This window comes from Calliopsis andreniformis, chromosome 7 (assembly GCF_051401765.1).
Source record: "Calliopsis andreniformis isolate RMS-2024a chromosome 7, iyCalAndr_principal, whole genome shotgun sequence".
NCBI lineage: Eukaryota > Metazoa > Arthropoda > Insecta > Hymenoptera > Andrenidae > Calliopsis > Calliopsis andreniformis.
In genome coordinates, this window is record NC_135068.1 from 12,494,477 (window position 1) to 12,512,992 (window position 18,516).

Here is an 18,516-nt window from a genome sequence, read left to right on the forward strand (position 1 = left end):
TCAGCTGTCAGTGACGCGAAGGTACACTGTCTCTGGAGATTAAAAGAGAAGACTGTCACTGAATTATTTATACATACATTATTTATCATAAGTCTACACCTTCATATTTATTTCACTTAAGTCTTCGTGTGTCTAATCTTCTATATTTTCATCCCAACTCTTGTAATACTGTAGCATAACATGACAAGGCTGAACCACATTAAACTCGCTTCACAAGATAACTGGCATCTTTCACTTCCCCCTCATTTGCATATTAAACAGAATACTTAAGAATGACTCAGAAAAGAAGCTTCAAACAAAAACTCGACCCAAAATCGATTGCCTCCAAGCTGCATGTGTCTCTGTTTCCGTCGAATTTTCGTCAGCAATGAACAAACGAGAGAATTTGTTAACGTTTCTCGTTCGTTATTCGCAGGGAGCCAGGGCGACCTGAGCAACTGGTTCGTCAAGCAAGACAGCAACTTCGAGGTGCCCCAGACTCTTTTCGAGTTCGTGGCGAGCAACTACGAGTCAATGCAGGAAGTGGAGGAACGCAGGAAGTCCTCCAAGACGGTGATTTGCGAGGAGTGCGGCAAGAGCTTCTCCAGGCTCGACAGTCTTCGCAGACACGAGAAGAACTACTGCAAGGTCAAAGGGGACAGGATATACTGCGGTTTCTGCGGCAAAAAATTCTCCAAGCCACTCTCGTTAATCTCCCACGTAAAAGCAACGCACCCCACCCATCTCCCCAAAATGGAAACGCAGTGAAACAATTCTGTAAATCGCGAGATGTATCTTCGAAATTTGTCTGAGAGAGTCTCAATGTTTTTCTATTATCCCTCGATGTAGAGGTTTCCATGTCCAGGACTGAGTCCAAAAATTTGTACTGATAAATTAAAATTAGCGAGGTTAGCATAATGGTGGCCGTAGGCCAGATTAGGTTGATGAAAAAATTGTATCGAATTTGTAACTTTTTAAAATTTGCGAAAACACTTCGCCTCGAGTGCACTCATTCTTTTTCATCCCCAAGCAGTAAGTAGCCAATTACTGATGTCTCCATAAACATTTTCTCATCAACCTAAAACCTTGTACTACTTTAGCAACACTGTACATACACGCTGCAAATGTATATCACCAAAAATGAAACGAGTTCGAATAAAGCTTCCTGGAAAAAGTCATCCAATTTCTGTCACCGAGTGCCCCAAGCCACTAACACAATCGTTTGAGCAATAATCAGGTACCCCGCCATTTTGCCACGACGCATGCTTTGCTGTTGCGAGAGTGTCCTCTAAAATGGTCCTCCATTTTTAACGCAGACTCGCGTCTTTGCAGGCGAGAACTCGGAGAGCGGCGGGGAGAAGGATCAGGAGGAGGACTGCGAGATCTCCTTTCAAGGACAGTTGCCCATGAACTACCTGCTCTGCGACTCTTCGCTGCTGGGCTCCATAGAGACCAGCGTGACCCAAAAGAACACGAAGAGCCACCAGCAGTTTCGCTGTGACGGCTGTGGGAGGGCCTACACCAGGATGGACAGCTTGAAGAGGCACCAGGCTAAGTGTGACGCCTCATTGGAGAAGCAGGATGAAGCTGATTGGCTCCATAGGCAGAAGTTCTACTGCAACCAGTGTGGCAAGGGCTACAAGAGGCTGGACACCCTGAGGAGGCACCAGAGACTCGTTTGTGGGGATAGAGAGACTCCACTGGGCTCTGAGAAGACTAATCCTTAGAGAATTCGGACATTTATATACTGCAAAAAGCTTCGATGGACTCTGAAGCCTCAGAGTTGCGTTCTAGGAATAAAATAGCTAGCGTCAGTTGCTTTAGAACCCATATAGCTGGCTTCAGTTCAGTTGCTAGCCTCGTTAGGAGACAGTAGACACTTCGAGAGAGAATTCTATCTATTTTCTATCGCTGTACTAAAGCAGAGATTGTTTCTTGCTTGGTTTGCCAGATGTTTGTGTATGGCTCCATTAAAGCTGCAGAAAGACACCAGTAGTTGTTCTACTGATCACCCTCCCTCATGGTCCCATGTACAATTAACACATTGTTCTGTGTTTTTGTTTTCTAAGCCCCTGGTGTCAACACAATTGCTGTAACTTTGTGCTTTTTCGCAGGTATGGAGGACAGGGAGCGAGATGCTTTGTGGATGCTGGAGAAGAATGTGAGAAGCATAGGAGAGAATCAGGACTACGTCTTCTATGATAAATCGAAGACGAGAGAGCCAGCGGACTCTTACCCAGGCGTTCTTCAAATGCAGTATGTTTGCTGCGATTGTGGGAGAAGCTACAAGTGGCAGGATAGCCTGAAAAGGCACCAGAGAGTCGACTGTGGGAACAAGGAGAAGCAATTTGCCTGTCACATCTGTGACAAGAAGTTTAAGTACCGATATGAATTGAGAAATCATGTTGCTGCGCAGCATAGGATGTAAATACCTTTCTTCGAAAGTTTGAAGGTACAGACTGTCTTTCGTGTGTCGTGGAATGTTAGCGGGGGTGGCAGAAAAAGACAGGGGAGGCGTGAAGTATCGATTTTTTGATGAGATACCTGCTATACCTAGAGGGAGTTCGATAAATAGGATCGTAGCCAGATATTTGGAGGCGTGGCTAGATATTTCGAGGCGTTGTCAGATATTTGGGGGTGTGGTCAGGTATTTGGGGGCGTGACCAAATATTTGGAGGTATCGCCAGACATTTGGAGGCGTGGCCAGACATTTGGGGGCGTTACCAGATATTTGGGGCGTGGCCAGATATTTGGGGGCGTGGCCAGATACTTGGAGGTGTGGTTAGACGTTTTGGACGTCCCTCTATCCCTAAAAAACTCAGTTTCAGCTGCCCCTGTATATATTTCACAGCATTCCAAAGACATCTGTAGTTTGCCTTAGAATTCAATTGTTTTGAAACTCCCTTCTAGACTAATGTACATCCCAGGTGAAAATCAGATTTTTGTAAGTTCGATAAAAAATAAAAATCACGCCTAGATGTCACTACATCCTAATACATTACGTTTCATTCTTCCAAACCAATACCTAGTCAACAGCAGTGTTAAAATCTAGCGTTCCTCTCCTCTGTAGTCCAGTATTTCTACAATACCTCTCAAATTATCCCCTTTTTTCGTTACAATTTCAGATACATTCTCCGAGGTGCAACTGACATTCGGTACGTATTCGAGGACACAGTCTTTCCCTGGCTGCATGAGTCTCCAGCAGCTGCAGGCCGAGGCAAGCCAACTGAGGGTGGACGGGAACGCGACGAACATTTGTTTCGGTTGCGGGAAGAGTTACAAATGGCGGGACAGTTTGCTGAGGCACCAAAGGGTCGAGTGTGGGAACAAGGAGAAGAAGTTTCGCTGCAATTTGTGCCCCAAGAAGTTCTACCACCAGTACAAACTGAACGAGCACTATCAGGGTCGCCATAAGATTCCAAAACCGAATCTAGAGGCGAAACGCTGAGTTGATTCCTTTTAGAGGTTCCTTTACTTAAAGAAGTTGATATTTGCTACAGTTATCGAATCGTTTTCGATCCTCAGCGAAGTGATTATAAGACTGGTTGATTGTGTAGATATATGATAATTTAACAGAGTTTATTTTTTTATAATATATTTCCTGACACTCTCTGCTTTAATTAAGCTAAAAATGTAGCGTTTGCTGCTACATTAGATGGTGCTGTTTACTTAATAGCTCTTGTTGACGAGATGAAGACATCACCATAAGCATAATTTCACTATACTTCTAAGCTTCGTTTCCTGAACGTAGTTAGCCACGAAGAGACTTGTAAAGTATTTTCAAACAACAATTCTATGTATAGATATTTATAACATTTCATTCCTACTGAAACTGTTACAGTAACTAAATTGTATGCGATCAGAAGACCTAATCTTCCTGATGCAATAAAATAAATTAATTTCACGTACCCAGGTTTACTGATTCAACGACGCTACTAATACCGTAACATGGAAGTTGAGAATCAGCTAAATTATAATTCAAACCACCTAAATTTCTGTGGACTAACATCACCCACAGTAGACAGACTTCAGCATCTATCCTCCAAACCCAAAATAATGAAAATGACCTCAAGCAGTCAATGAACTTCGCCACCTCAGCAATACTTGAAAATAAATTATCTCCCAAGATACTGTATGTAGTAATTCCAAGTGCAACCACGTTCCACAAACCAGGAACTCAAAAATCATCTCAGAGTCAGACTCACAAGAGCCTCGAATTCGAGATACACCTGAATCACTCCCCCAACTTAACCCCATGACCCTGGCTTTCATGGTTCCCGGTTGAATGCTCCCTAATTTGTGCTTTGTGTCTGTCCACGTGTCGTCATGAACCCCTAAGCGACTAAACCCAGCATAACAACCAGCCACAGGCCCAAACCCCAGGAGAGTCGTCGAAGGAGCAAAGGGGACGAGCACTGACCCTGTTATCTGTTTTCTAGAGCGGGACTACTCGCCAGGTGCAGCGATCGAGTGGTACTATCGATACCAGACTCTGTACCTGTTGATGATGGCGGAGAACCAGAGGGTGGAGAGCGTGGCGGAGGCCTCTGAGCCTCCAGGGTCAGAGGGCTGTCCCAGGAAGAGCGAGGACGCCGAGAAGACGTCGGAGAACAGGTCTAACGATGCTGAGAATGGAAGCCACGCGAACGATCGCGACTCTGAGTACTCGTGCCCTCGTTGTGGGAACGCTTACGTGAGGCTTCACTCGCTGAACAGGCACATCAGGTTCGAGTGTGGCGTCGAGCCTCGGTTCGAGTGCCCCATTTGCCACAAGAAGTCCAAGCACAAGCACAACCTCATCTTGCACATGAGAACGCACCAGAAGCTTTGAGTCGAGTGGCGCAGCGTTTTCTCGTTAAGAGCTCAGGGATCCAGCTGAGGGATTCTGTGCTCCACTCGACTCAGCTATACCGGGGCGGGAATTTTGAAACTGCTATTTTTGTATATCTATCAGTACCTCAATTTGGACAAGTGATTGTTGGTCAGTGAAAATATCTCGATTTTTGTACGCGGAATTTTGACCATACTTTTTCTATTCACTTTTCACATTTTTTAGGTGTACTTAGGTAAGATTTTTCGTGAAGAATCTTGATGACGTTTTATGCCACTACACTGTTACTTTTTTTAAGTTTCTAGGAATGTGCAATACTAGATTGCAGATAGTGGATTTGTTAAAGAATTTTTAGCGAAAGTGTTCTATTTTTTTGTTACCTTAAAACAGGGATCTCGATAGTTTTACCATTATTTTACCATGTATAGACTGACTACTGCCATTGTTATTTCATGTTTATGAGATTGTAAAATATGTTAAACGATACTTTTATATATTATATCGATGTTATTTAAACCATGTGGAACTCGTTACAATTTGCAATATTGAATGTGGCTAAAAAAATGTTGAAACTCAGTGCCAGTGAAAAAACAGTGATACATATGTTCATCTTTACAAGATTGTAAAGCAATGTTAATAAATATTTCTAACTTTCGAAACCTCGGGGTCACCTGAAAGAATCTTTAATCAACTGATAGAAAACACACCCTACTTACCACAGCAACTCAGCATGCCGTCGTAGCCATGTTTGATTTCACTGATAAATGCATTAAAAATATTCTATTAAATAAATAAGTTCCTGAAAACATCTCAATTCCTGCATGGTAGAAGAGGGCCAAGCAGAAGCTTAAAAAAATTCGCCCAAAACAGAAAATCAAATTTTTGGCAAATCAAGAAGCAACAATTTTTTCCAGAGCATGAGGTCCTCGAAACTCGAGTTCCATATTTTCATTTTGTATCGTTCTGTTGCCTTAGAAACGCTTCTTCATCTCTGTCACCCTTCTTTATTATGTCCAGACAGAAAAGGTAGATATTTTTATCGATCCTTCGAAACAATGTTACAGTTTGGAAAATGCTGAAGGACCTGGAGGATGGCCCTCCCTTTCTGTGCCCCAAATGTGGTCGCACGTACTCCCACAAGTGCAATTTAACGAGACACCTGCGACTCGAGTGTGGCGTCGGGCCCAGATTTCAGTGCGCCTGGTGCAAGAAGCGATTTAAGCATCGACATCACCTGCGGGACCACCAGAGGATCCATCTTTACACGAACTGCACCTTCGAGGTGCGAAACTAATCCTCCTATCTTTCGTTCTGCCTCTATTTATTTCTACATCGTTTATTTATTTATTTATTTATTTATTTTTCTATTTATTCGCGCGCCCTTCAGCAATCTCAATCGTTCATCCCTGGAGACCGTACTTACGCACTTGAGAATCTCTCGAAGTAAGACTAGGAAACTAATCGATGAGTTTGTGTTGGATTCTAATTTTTTGGAGGAAGAAAAGTGTTAAGGTAAGTGACCCAGTAGCTGACCATGTCCCAGTACCTGAACGCAAACGCTAATTCTATTTCATTTGAATTTGAGTCCTAGTGCACCTAACAAGAGAACAAAAAATAGTATATTCTGTTACCGAAGTGCATCTAAAGTGTCTGAAAGTGTATAAAAATAGCTAAAAAGGTTGTCCAGTCACTGGGACCTTTGGCATCTTAAGTGTTCAGGTACTGGGACATTTACCTTATTTCTTAATTTTATTTTGAGAGAATCTCAAGCAATATTTTTCACGTTTTTTGAGGAAGACAAAAAGCAGAATGCCACGATTTCTGTACATAGAATATGCAAAAGATTCGTTGTTACCTGATAGTTTTTTATATTCTTTTTAAGTAGTTCGTACTTATTTCACTTCTGAAACTTAAGGGTTTGAATCGAAGGGTAGTCCTATGAAACTACAAGGTATATAGGGCATTTAGGGAGGAAGGGAGTATAGACACGGGCGAATATCCATGGACACTTATCGAGAACATGAAACGCTTTCCAAATGGAACTCAGAAAAGCAAGGCCATCTTTAAAAAAGTGTTCAGAGATGAAGATACACTATTTTTATGCATACCTGTACATAAGCATCTAAAGAAAAGATATTGCAAGTAACGTAGACAGAAGTGCGAGGAAAAATCAGCGATTTGGATATTCTACGGTGTCTAAAGCCGCGTTTCCACTTGTGAAACTCTTTATAGAAGACATTGACCACATTTCTTCTAAAATGGCGTCTCGATACTCGAGGAAACGACTTCAATTTTGAATTAAAAAGAATATTCAACGATTAATCAGTAACCTCTGCGCAGTGGGCCACGTGGAAACGCGGCTTAATCGTCCAGTTCCTAAGCTAAAGTATTTTTAATGTTGTGATCAGTGTGATTGTCGAGTTCGTGCCAAAGGAAAAGTATTAGTCGAGAAGTTAGCGAGCCTGTAAGTCGTAATCGTAAATCGAATGTAAGATAACTGTAGCTGCGAGTGTACTGACTTGGAAGGGCAGTGGGGGTGTACAGTGAAACGAATCCGTCTCAATTTTTTTGTACATCCAGTGCTTTACGAAATAAGCGAAAATAGAGTATCAAGTTAATCGAGCGAATTACCTCTTCACTGTGCCAAAGAATACGCTCTAGTTTTCGCGTTCGTGGATTCGTCTCGCTATAAGCTCACGTCTCGAGACTATTCCCCCATGTGTCTCTGTGTTCGAGAGAATCGTGAGCCCAAGTGGATTTCAAAAATATGGCTACCTCTTATGCTGTATAAGATTGCACTGACGAGTCGCGAGACTATAGCGAGAGGGTCCTGCATCGAGTCAAAGATCGCGAGGTTTACTTTCCTAGGTAGATGATAGTGCAATACGAGCATGATTGTCAAATACGCTTCTAAGCCCTGATCTGCAGCGAGCCTAAGCTTCGAACAGAGAACTACTTTACTGACAGAAGATCTATTTTATTCTAGACTTTTAGTTCTCGCGTGTTGGGTAGGGATATTGCTCCACTTTGCTGTACAGGTGTCTCTTGCTCACGTGAGCCGCGAGTGAGTATGTAACGAATCGTCTGAGTGTACGAGATATATCGATATCGAGGGATCTGTCAACGAATGAAGCTAAATCGAACAAGCGTTTGCTCAGGTAGTCGATTCATTAGAGCTGAGTTCTATAGTTCCTTTAATGTCTGAAGCACGAACGATATTACTTAGAGGTAGAAGAGTTCGCGAGAGGATAGAGGAAAGGCTATCTTTTTATAGACAGAGCGAGAGTGGCAAATAGTAGTATGATATTGCCAGTCCTGTAATTTGTTTAAACCATTATTGTGAACATGTATTGTAAGAGATGAGTGAACTGAATTCAGTCGAGGAAAACTTGTACCTCTACGAAACAGAATAAATTTAATTTCTATGAAAATTTCGGCGAATATGATTATTTTAATCCCCAATATTTTAATTATGCAAAGTAATATAGTATTGCATATAAGAAATACTCCAGACCACATATTCTATTATGTTCACTATTAGGATCACTAATTATGAGCTGAAAAATTAGCAATATTTGAGCTTCTATAAATCTGTGAAAAAAAATCGGAGGGAAGTGAGCCTGGTCTCATTCTGTAGGCTGAAGCCTGTACTTTTAAACACCTGAGTTGAGTTTGCCCCAAAAAATTTCTCCTCTCTTCGGTGCGCCGAAAACGAGACAGTAGTTTCTCCCAAAATATTTCCCAAATTCAGACTACTCTCAGAATCCTGATAAATTTTTTTCTTGATATTTTTGGGGGGTGCATAGAAGCTTGAACCCTCCTCTTTCGAAAGAGACCTGAACGAGCTCTCTGCGATTTCTTTTCGCCGAGATATCGCGGTCTGAATGAAAAGTGAGCCTGCAGCCTCTGAACCAGGCAGTGGTCCAGAGCCCCGAATAAGTGGCTAATCTTTGAGCTGCTGTAACTCCGTCAAAAAAAATCGTAGGGAGGTGAGCCTGGTCTCATTTTAAAGGTTAAAGTTTCTACTTTAACACCCCTAAGTTGAACTTTTCCGAAAAAAATCCTCCACTCCACGACCCGCCGCGAAAGAGAGGGTTGTTTTTTCCCGAATCTTTTTCAACTTTAGAGAACTGCCAGGAACTGGATAAATTCTTTTTGGAATAATTTCTGGTGAGATATTGAAGCTGGATCCCTCCCCTTTCGAACGAGACCTTGGCGAGCGATCTGCGATTTTTTTTCGCTGAGATATCGCGGTCTGAATGAAAAGTGAGCAGCGAGCCTCAAAATCACGAAGTGAGTCAGCGCTCGAAAAGAAGCCTAATTCTTGAGCTGCTGTATCTTCGTCAAAAAAAATCGCAGGGAAGTGTGCCTGGTCTCATTTTGTAGGCTGAAGCCTATACTTTTATGCCCTTGAGTTGGACTTTCCCGAAAAAAATTTTCCACTCCTCGGCGCGCCAAAGAAGAGAGTATAATTTTTCCCCGAACATCTTCCAACTTCAAGTGTTTGTTTAGAACTTATTACACTTTTTTTACTATCAGTTTTCAACAGAAATTGAAGTTGTAAGTCTCCTCATTCAATGAAGTCTTTAACTCTGAAAAGTTCACAGTCTGAATGAAGACTCATAGTTCGAATCAGGTAGTTCGAGGAGTCGCTGGATGGATGCCAGAAAAAATTGTTGCTTCGAAAATTTCAATGACGAATGTCAAATATTAATACAACATACGTTACCATGGAAGCCAGGTATAAAGGATAGCAGTAGAACTATATATGCTGCTCGATAATAAAGTTTTTGTCATGTTATATGCCCCTAGGATCCATGCATGACTTTTGTCATACAATACCTCGCGCCCATTGTTTTGCTCGATTCGAAAATATATTTGCAAATACATACAATTTTATTGTTAAAAAACATGAAAGACATTTATATGGTTCCAAATCACATAGAAATTGAACAAATTCAATAATCTTAATAGAAGTAAGGTTCAAAAATTTACTCGTTTGATGAGCAGCGAACACCAACGTCCTCCATTCGAAGTAGCATGCGCGCGCAGCTTCGAGAATCGCAAGAACGCTGCGTGACTTTCGAGAATATCGAATATCTTTCACCCTGGGTCTTCCTTCACCCACCTGTTGCAATTGAAATAAAAATGCAATAAAAATTGATAAAATAAACGTCGTATTAAGTATATTTAACTTCAGAAATAATAATTACACAATTATATTACATGAAATGGGTCATGAATTAACAAATTAAAAGAATTACTAGAGAAGTATCAAAAATCTGGTTTGAATCTTGGCGCCATTATGTTTGGCGTCTTTTTGTAACGACAATTTTACCGAAGTAAACTCTAAAAATTGATGGTTATATTAACAGCATATCAGAAAAGTGAATACAACAGATGTGCAAACGGAATTGACATCCTAAATTTATTAAATATGCTAAACTTTCTCAAAGAAGGAGAAAATACTGAAAAATACGAGGAGAAATATTGTCTGTGATGTACTTTTGGAATTAGCCGAAAAATATCTTGCATTCTTACACAAACGCCTCACTAAATACAAGTTTTATTATAAAATTCAAGCATTTATACCAAATTGGTAGTATATTTCTGTTAGAAAAGGAGATATTTTTAGGTTGACCACGCAAATTTAAGAAAGACGCGTGGTACCAACGCTTCAAACATGTATTATGTATTAAAACTATTGAAATTGAAGTAACTGTTCTATTAAATACATGATAATATGTTAATATTAAAGAAATATACCTTTATAAATGTTCAAAAGTCGCCTGGTGTAGGTTGAATCAAGTTTAACGGAAGGAAAGGGGCACACGTCCGTTCCCCAGAATGTCCAGAAAAGGAATGACGGCGCGCGCAGCGCAAACCAACATGACGACCGCAGTTGGCATGGTGGCGCGAAAGAATATGAAGTTTAAATTCAGAATTGGTACTTAAAACACCTAATTTTAATTATTTCTAATATGTTATCATATTTGTATTTACTAAATCGTATTTGATGAGTTAAATAAATATTGAATACATATTTCTTAACTAATATTTAGTTTTTTAAGTAATATTTAAGTAGATTTTCCATAAATATGGTCTGGAAGTCGTCATAGAAATGTATACATACATCACATCGAAACGAGTCTAGTTTTTTATTTATTCCAGATTTTAGTTTTCAATAAATAATAATAATAATAATAATAATAATAATAATAAAGCAAAACCAGATAATAATATCATCGTTCCTACCCTTATACTTCATTTGTGTTTGTTTCATCTCGTTTAACTCGGTACACGTGAAAAGTTGGTTATGTGCATATATTACCTAAAGTTAGATAACAAGCTATAATAATAAAGAAAAGTGTGCATAGGTTTTTTAAATATTTCATTATCCGTATCTATTAAATTATACTTTATTAATGTTTTAATTAAAATACTCCAAGTACTTGGAGCTGACAATTTTTGAGGTTATGTGAAATCATGTTTCAATGATACAAATAAGAGTTGAAGTAATTAAAGAACGATGAAAGATAATTGAAGTTCATAGGATACATTAAATTTATTAAAATGGCATTTCTGAGTAGATTTACATTTTTATCCCTCCATCAAGTACAATCATTTTCTACCCAAACAGGAAAGTTCAATATCAAGCATATACTACATTATAAAAGGAGAGATTCACTGAATTATATTCTTAATAAATGTAAAGATGAATACATAAATGTGCTTGGAAAGCCTAACGTATCGAGAGAAGAATTAGATCACATGAGAAAGAGTTTAACAGACATCAAATATGTTACGCCAACGATTATTGACTCTTTGGTTTTAGATGTATGCAAAAATCAGGGATGTATAGATGGTGGTATAGCTTACTTTCAATTTGTGGAGGCTAGTGGTCATAAGTCTTCTATTGTAACTATTGCAAAATATTTGTTGTTATATGGGAACAAAACAGATGCTGTTACAGAAGCACAAAGGGAACATATTCAGAACTTGTGTGAAACTATTTTAAAACAGTTTTCAGTACTTGATCATGCCACTGCTAATGCCTGCATCGTAGGTTTGTGTAAAATAGGGGAATGGCAAAAAAGTATAGAAGTTATACAGAAATTTGAATCTCATGATCCATCATTTCTTAGAACTGGATATAATGCACTGATTAATTGCTTGTATAACAACGGACAAGCAGATCTTGGGTATAAATATATACATATTTTGTGTCAAAGATCTGTTGGTCCAGAGAACACTGTTTGCAGCACCTACATTCAATATTGCTTGAAAGATCTAACAACATTTAATGAAAACATTGAGAAGTTATTTAATTTATGGCAGACATACGATATTAAACCTTCTTCAGACACAGTAGAAGAACTTATAGACACTTGTAATAAAGTTGGTTGGCATGCCAACTTAGCAAACATGACACTGTAAATGTTTATTTGTACTCTTATTCATAGTTTTAACCCTCCCACTACAATGTCAGAATTAGTGATGGCTCCAACTTCAGTCCAGTAGTGTGAGGGTTAATGGTTGTATTGTGTAACTGGTTATACTTTTTTCCGTAGCTCAAAATGTGAGATATGTGGTCACGAAATGACAGAGGTGTCACTGTCTGACGAGGAGTTTAAGTATTTGTCTCAAACTATAATGCAGAAATTGTTTGTGGACAGAATCTATCAAGTGACATCACCAGATGAATTAAAAGCATTCAAAAACTTCATTGATAAAACAAAACCATATGATGTAGTTATTGATGGATTAAATATTGTGCTTAATGGAAAAGAACCCAACTATCATAATGTAAGCAATTCTAGATCAAACGTTTGCATTTTGAAAGAATAATTAATTGTTTGCATGTTTCAGTTACACAAACTTATTATGTATTTCAATGCAAAGAAACAAAAATCTCTTATTATTGGGCGGTTACATTTAGCAAAGAAAAAAGAGATACAGTTTCTCCAGAAAAAAACAACATTTTTTTTTGTAAATAATTTGTAAGTATGAATATTAATAATGACTTGAACATTCTCTATAAAGAAATTCTATTATAGGTCATCAGATGATCCATTTATTTTGTATGCGGCAATGGCAAGTGGATTAAATTGCAAAGTTGTGTCTCAAGATTTCCTACGTCAACACAGATTTAAACTCCAGGATAATACTGTACGTGTTCTATTTAAAAGATGGCAGTTAACGCACCAGTATATGTCCGTGGAAGACATACTGAAACCAATAAATCTAAATCTAGTTCACGGTGAAAGTTACGGGGTTCAAAAACAGAACGAGTATTGGCATATTCCATTTCATAAATTAACACATGCGCAGAGAGTAAATCACATAGAGCCGAATCAGTGGGCATGCTTTAAAATGTCTACATAACTAAACATTTGGAAATACACATATTTCGTTTATAAAATCGTATGAATTTCTTCCATTACATAAAAAATTTAATTAGAAATTGTCTTTAAGGAATCACAAAATAGTAGGACATGTAATCACCGAGAGTCCTGCAAAGTTTAATTTTCAGTCCAAGGCCTGGACGAAGGTCAATCCTCTAGAAGAGCTCTTCGTATTGCTAATAAAAAGAGAAAAATTAATGTAGAAGGGGGAGCATGGTACATACAAAATAGGGGCAACAGAAATGAGGAAGCAATAGAAGAAATAAAATTAAAATTTGAGCAAAAGCTTACCAGTGGTCAAGCTGACCAAATGGTCAAGCTGACCAGTGGTCATCACGGTCAAGGGATTGTCCAAGGGTGGTCCAGGAGTCCTTCCAGGATCCCGAGGAGGGTCCGCAAACGCCAGAGGACCCGCGACGAGTGAGAATCTCGGGGTCCTCCAGGAGTATTTACGTCTTCTCGAAGAAGAGGGGGAATCACTGAAATCATCCCTTCTCCATCGAGTGGGGAGTAATATGCGAAAAATGAATATTTTCTATAAAATAATCATCTCAGCAACAGTTTCTGCTGCACAAATTGTTAATAACAATCACATAAAGTTACATAAAGTGAACTTGTGCAAATTATTAATATTTATAATTGTTAGTTAACAAATGTGGAAATTATTAACTATTCGTGTATTATTCTTCGTTCTAATAATCTCGTAATTCTTAACAATTTCTCAACATTTCATTAACTAACAATTATAAATGTTAATAACTTGTATCGGTTCCTTAATTGTTATTAACAATATATACAGTAGCAATTGCTTTTAGAGTCATTATTTGATTGAAAATATCAATTTTTCGCAAATTACTTCCCATTCGATTAAAAAGAAGGGATGATTGCATTGCTTCCCCCTCTTCTTGGAGGAAACATAAATACCCCTGGAGGATCTCGAGTGTCTCACTCTTCGCGGGTCCTCCGGCGGATGCGGAGCCTCCTCGGAATCCTGAACCTCCCTGAACCTCCCTGAACCTCCCTGAACCTCACCGAACCTCCCTGAACGTACCTGAACGTACCTGGACATACCTGGACGACCAGTGAGTTTTTGCTCAAATTTTGAATATATTTTTTTTATTACCCCCATTTTATATGTACTCTTCCCCCTCTTTTCTACTTCTCCCAATTCTTTTTTCTCTACCCTGCTCCACCTTATATTCTGCTGATAATTTTTCCTTCTCTATAAGAATTTATGGTTCAACATTTAATTATTATTTTATAACATTATATGTTTTTGGTTTATTAGTTTCGATTTTTTGTAAAGAGAGATCGATGGAATTTCGTTTCCATTTATCTTCCGTATGTATCCTGTATGCTCGTGTAGGATACAATAATAGTACATGGTATCCCTGGAAGATGTCGCTAGCAACGCCAATCGAGCTCGGACACGACATAATTTGTGTCACACATTCCAGTTTGTGCTTTTCAACGCAACAGGTGTTCTGGTCCACCAAGTTTACGCTAAAACTTTTGCTATCTCACAGTGTTCAGTGCTTACACGCATAATCGTCTCTATCCATTAACCATCTTCAACATTTCATCATCCTTTATTTCGACATAACGAATTCATGTCTCAGAAATTCTTGAACAAGTGATTCAAGAAGCTCAAAGTGCTTGCGTTCTGAAAACCAAAACGAAGCAACATCGAGGCAAGTGTTATTCATATTTATACTCTATAATTAAGGCCAATCATATCGCCTCGATGCAGTCGATATCGCTCTCTGTTATTTCCTCACGCAGTCGCGAAGTATTTAGGTTATTCGCGGCTTAATGTCAACCATCGACACGTGCGCGTAAGACGATTTCCTCGTTCCTCAAACAAGAGCGATATCATCTGTCATCGAAAGGCGACGTTTATCTCCGCTACAAAATACTCACCACAGTATTTCTAACATCCATGACAAATATTTTCGTCGACACTCGTTTCGTGTCGCGAGTGGCATCGTCAGCGGCCACTTTTCGCGATCGGAATGTCCCTTTTGTCATCGCACGCACGCCATTCTACGCATGCTCGTTTGATACTTGAATCTCCAAATTGGCGCGATTCTCACCCACAATTGTCAATTTTTCACTGACAAATATCGATGCAAATTTCGCGCGAGACTGTAAAACTCGCATAAAATTAAACTATGTATTTCCTGTTGATTGTCCATCGTGAATATTCTACAACAGACATAAATATTTTACTGAAAATCGAAAAAAAAGGAAAGTAGCAGTTTCGAGAACATTTGAATTTTGTCTAGGCGCATTCAGTAAGTGTCACGTGAGCATGACGTCAGCAGAGGGCCGCTGAAATCGAGGGGGATGAGTCGTTCGTGTCGAAGTCCGATTTTAAAGCGAAGAATATTGAGAGAAAAGTCAGCGAGCGAGGAATTTCTATTGCAGAATCATTCAGGTAAGTCTATTATTTACATAGAATATGAATTTTGATATTGTTCGAGTTGGGATGTGTATGAATCAAGGAAAAGTGAGTCAGTTTGCGCGACAGGTTCGAATAAGTTTCCTACTTAGGTTCTTCTTTGTAGCAAGTGACTCGATCAGCCTTAACTATCACGATTTATTGTTGACTATATGCGTGTTTCGTGTCGCAATAAATCTAGCGCGTCGTGAAACGTTTCCATCGCGTGCGAGCCACTTTTAGGAACGGCCAGTGGCTGATTTATTCTACATGAAATTCTACGCGGTAGAATTTGAGCGTCAAGTGCTTATGGCGGTCATTGTGACGTTAGCCTTCAAATATTGGAACTAGTAATCAATTTCAGTAACCTGACTTTGAAAATGAATAATTCATTACTAGTGACGTTTGATGAGTCGATATTTTCGTGAAAAAAATAGAAATAGATATAATCGAATTAAAACTAGTGGTTTATGTTCATATTGTAATTCTATTCTACATTATCTAATTGGATCTACATAGTAGAGTTTCATCAGATGGCGCTAGTTGGACTTTTTGAGACTATATCAATTTTTAAACATTTTTTTCGAAGCACAGGGACCTCAAGGGTTTTTATTTCTTTTTGATGTCTTGATAGTGAAGGTACGAGTATTGTAAATGGTAATTAACAATGTTAGTAATCTTTCTAACGTTGCAAAAGTGAATGGCCTGGCGTTCACACACGTTCAGAAGAAACTCGTTTCTACACGTGGGTGGCGCGAAAAAAAATCGGAACCTACGCGAGTTTCACGCATTTGGCTCGTTTCAACGATCGTTCGTCTCGCGGCCTTTATGTCTTATAGTATTATCCGCATGAAAGGAACGTAGGCAATGGTCCATCTATTGAAAACACTGTGCAAGAAATTGCGAGTGAATCTTGTGAGGGGAAGTATAATACAGAGACAAAAGTAATAAAATTCTTTTCTAAAAAGAGTCCCATTTGAGTAGATACTCTGAGATCAAACCTGAATAATTTCTTAATTGTGGTGAAAATGCTGACAAAAAGATGAAAAAAAGATGTTTATTAATTGTTTACGAAGTTTAATCAATAGCAGTACTCAGAAGGGAATATATAGAACTCTTAGGTCACAATAGTACAATTGTTCTCGCGAATACCGTATCTGGGAACATGTATGGAGTACAGAGATAATAAAGATAGTTGAAGATGGGTGTCAACGACTCAGGTAGGTTGGATAAGGATTTATCTTATCCAGATGTGTGCCTACTAGTGTTGACCTCCCTCCACATACTGATATTGCTTTAATATTTTACTTACGATTTTTCTATGACTCTCATATATTCCTTTAATATTGAAATATTTATCAATATATAAACTAGAAACAAAATTTACATTTTTGTTACAAACTTATTCTCTGAAAATGTTTCATTTTATTTAAATTTATCTTCAGTTGGCTCATACTATTTTCTACTTATCTCATTTTTTAGAATCTTCTCAGCTTACTCAAATTCTAATTTTTTCAAAGAGAAACAACTGCATAATTACCTTTCACAATATTCTTTCTTTATTTTTTTTTCTTGCACCAGAAGACTTAATACCCCTCACCCCAGTTTCTACAAATCTGTTCATTAAACTCCTTCTCACCTTTTATTCGACCTCAAATAGCGCCAATAAATATTCATACAAAGGGAACACAGTGGCCCCCCTTCTGCCCCAAGAAAAAATTGTGAAATATGTTAAAACAGTAGCCCCATCCCTTCCACCATCAGCAAAGGGGTTACCTGCACCTTTTTTCTATCCACCCATTCCTCTGGCGAATGATTCCCAACGCTATCCGTATCAATTTCCCCTGTTTGGCTTTTAAAGCGAGTCGCAGCTCGCGAGAGTGTTCTCGCTAACGAAGCGCGGCGAGGGTGGAGGGTGGCATAATGGCGACGTATCGTAAAACGATAAAACGTGGTTATAAAAGTAAGTGGCATCTCGGTTACGTGGCGAGGCTCTAACCACCGTTTCGGTGCTTCCATAGTTACTCGGCTTTTGCTCGATAATGGAAACTTCGAACGACTTTCGTCGATTTTTCGGGCATTTTCGATGGCCATGGGAACAGAGATGTCGACCTTAAATCGATTTTTAAGGAGATCGATCTTTACTACAGCAGAGGATCGATTTTTTAGCTAATTTCATCGCGAGTCGATTTTTTCAGCACAGAGAGAGGGTAGAAAAATGAGATATCTGCAGGGATGCGATATGTGAGAACAATGGCGGCTCACAAGTGGTCACCTGACTCGCGTCAGCCAGTAACATTCACGTAGGCCTGTCAGGTGACCACTTATGAGTCGCCATTGTTCTTACATGTGGCACCCTTGGATATCTATTTTATTTTTTCTTCTAGGAACAAAATTCTGGAAGATAACTTCAATTTTTCTACCCCTTATTTCCTGAATTTCTAGTACTTTTAATTCTTGTATTTTTTTGCCCTCCAAGCTCTGTTTTAATTAATTTGAAACCAGCCAATGGCAAATGCAAGTTTGTCGATTGTGGGAAAGGTTCAGCATTGTTTGGAGCGACTCATAGCAGACGATGGGTTTCCTCCCATTGCTTTGTGCACGGGGTATACGCCTATGGTGGTCCTCGCGCCTAAAATCGATTCAGAGAGACACAGACAGGGCATAGACCTCTATCCATAGGGTAGATTCATCGTAACTTCCTGAAACTGCGTGCTATCGCCTCTCATTTGTAGCTTCTCCCTCGTGACACAGGGAAAGCTGAGCTTCGCGGAAGGAAACCTCTTACACAATGCGTTTTATCGTTGCCGATGATCTCTGCTTTACCTCTGAGTCCTTTAAACAGTTGTAGATACTAACTT

The 18,516-nt window shown here is 39.1% G+C and overlaps 3 protein-coding genes across 4 annotated transcripts; all 3 read left to right on the top strand.

Moving 5' to 3' along the window:
- Positions 1-1,931: 1,931 nt before the first annotated feature.
- Positions 1,932-4,015, top strand: LOC143181585 (uncharacterized). The gene is made up of 3 exons (XM_076382087.1): positions 1,932-2,009; positions 2,094-2,403; positions 3,105-4,015. The coding sequence occupies exons 1-3, from the start codon at positions 2,000-2,002 to the stop codon at positions 3,391-3,393; spliced, it is 609 nt and encodes a 202-aa protein (XP_076238202.1). The 5' UTR covers positions 1,932-1,999; the 3' UTR covers positions 3,394-4,015.
- Positions 4,016-4,464: 449 nt separating this feature from the next.
- On the top strand, positions 4,465-4,915 carry LOC143181586 (longitudinals lacking protein, isoforms A/B/D/L-like). Its single transcript, XM_076382088.1, has one exon. It carries the CDS (start codon positions 4,484-4,486, stop codon positions 4,808-4,810), a length of 327 nt encoding a protein of 108 aa, XP_076238203.1. The 5' UTR covers positions 4,465-4,483; the 3' UTR covers positions 4,811-4,915.
- A 6,049-nt stretch (positions 4,916-10,964) lies between these two features.
- Mldr (mitochondrial ribonuclease P catalytic subunit) lies at positions 10,965-13,232 on the top strand. 2 transcript variants are annotated; one of them, XM_076382002.1, is made up of 5 exons: positions 10,965-12,012; positions 12,073-12,243; positions 12,382-12,616; positions 12,680-12,810; positions 12,868-13,232. In XM_076382002.1, exons 1-5 carry the CDS (start codon positions 11,384-11,386, stop codon positions 13,193-13,195), a joined length of 1,494 nt encoding a protein of 497 aa, XP_076238117.1. In that variant the 5' UTR covers positions 10,965-11,383; the 3' UTR covers positions 13,196-13,232. The 2 variants fall into 2 exon arrangements, with proteins under 2 accessions (XP_076238117.1, XP_076238116.1); XM_076382001.1 differs by having other exon boundaries at positions 10,966-12,243.
- Positions 13,233-18,516: the final 5,284 nt, after the last annotated feature.

Excerpts from the sequence above, each read along its gene's own strand:
- LOC143181586 (XM_076382088.1), top strand. The coding sequence starts at position 4,484 with ATGATGGCGGAGAACCAGAGGGTGGAGAGCGTGGCGGAGGCCTCTGAG.
- Mldr (XM_076382001.1), top strand. The coding sequence starts at position 11,384 with ATGGCATTTCTGAGTAGATTTACATTTTTATCCCTCCATCAAGTACAA. Across the intron at positions 12,617-12,679 it reads AAGAACCCAACTATCATAAT|TTACACAAACTTATTATGTA; the intron begins GTAAGCAATTCT and ends TGCATGTTTCAG. Across the intron at positions 12,811-12,867 it reads TTTTTTTTTGTAAATAATTT|GTCATCAGATGATCCATTTA; the intron begins GTAAGTATGAAT and ends ATTCTATTATAG.
- LOC143181585 (XM_076382087.1), top strand. Across the intron at positions 2,404-3,104 it reads GTTGCTGCGCAGCATAGGAT|ATACATTCTCCGAGGTGCAA; the intron begins GTAAATACCTTT and ends TTACAATTTCAG.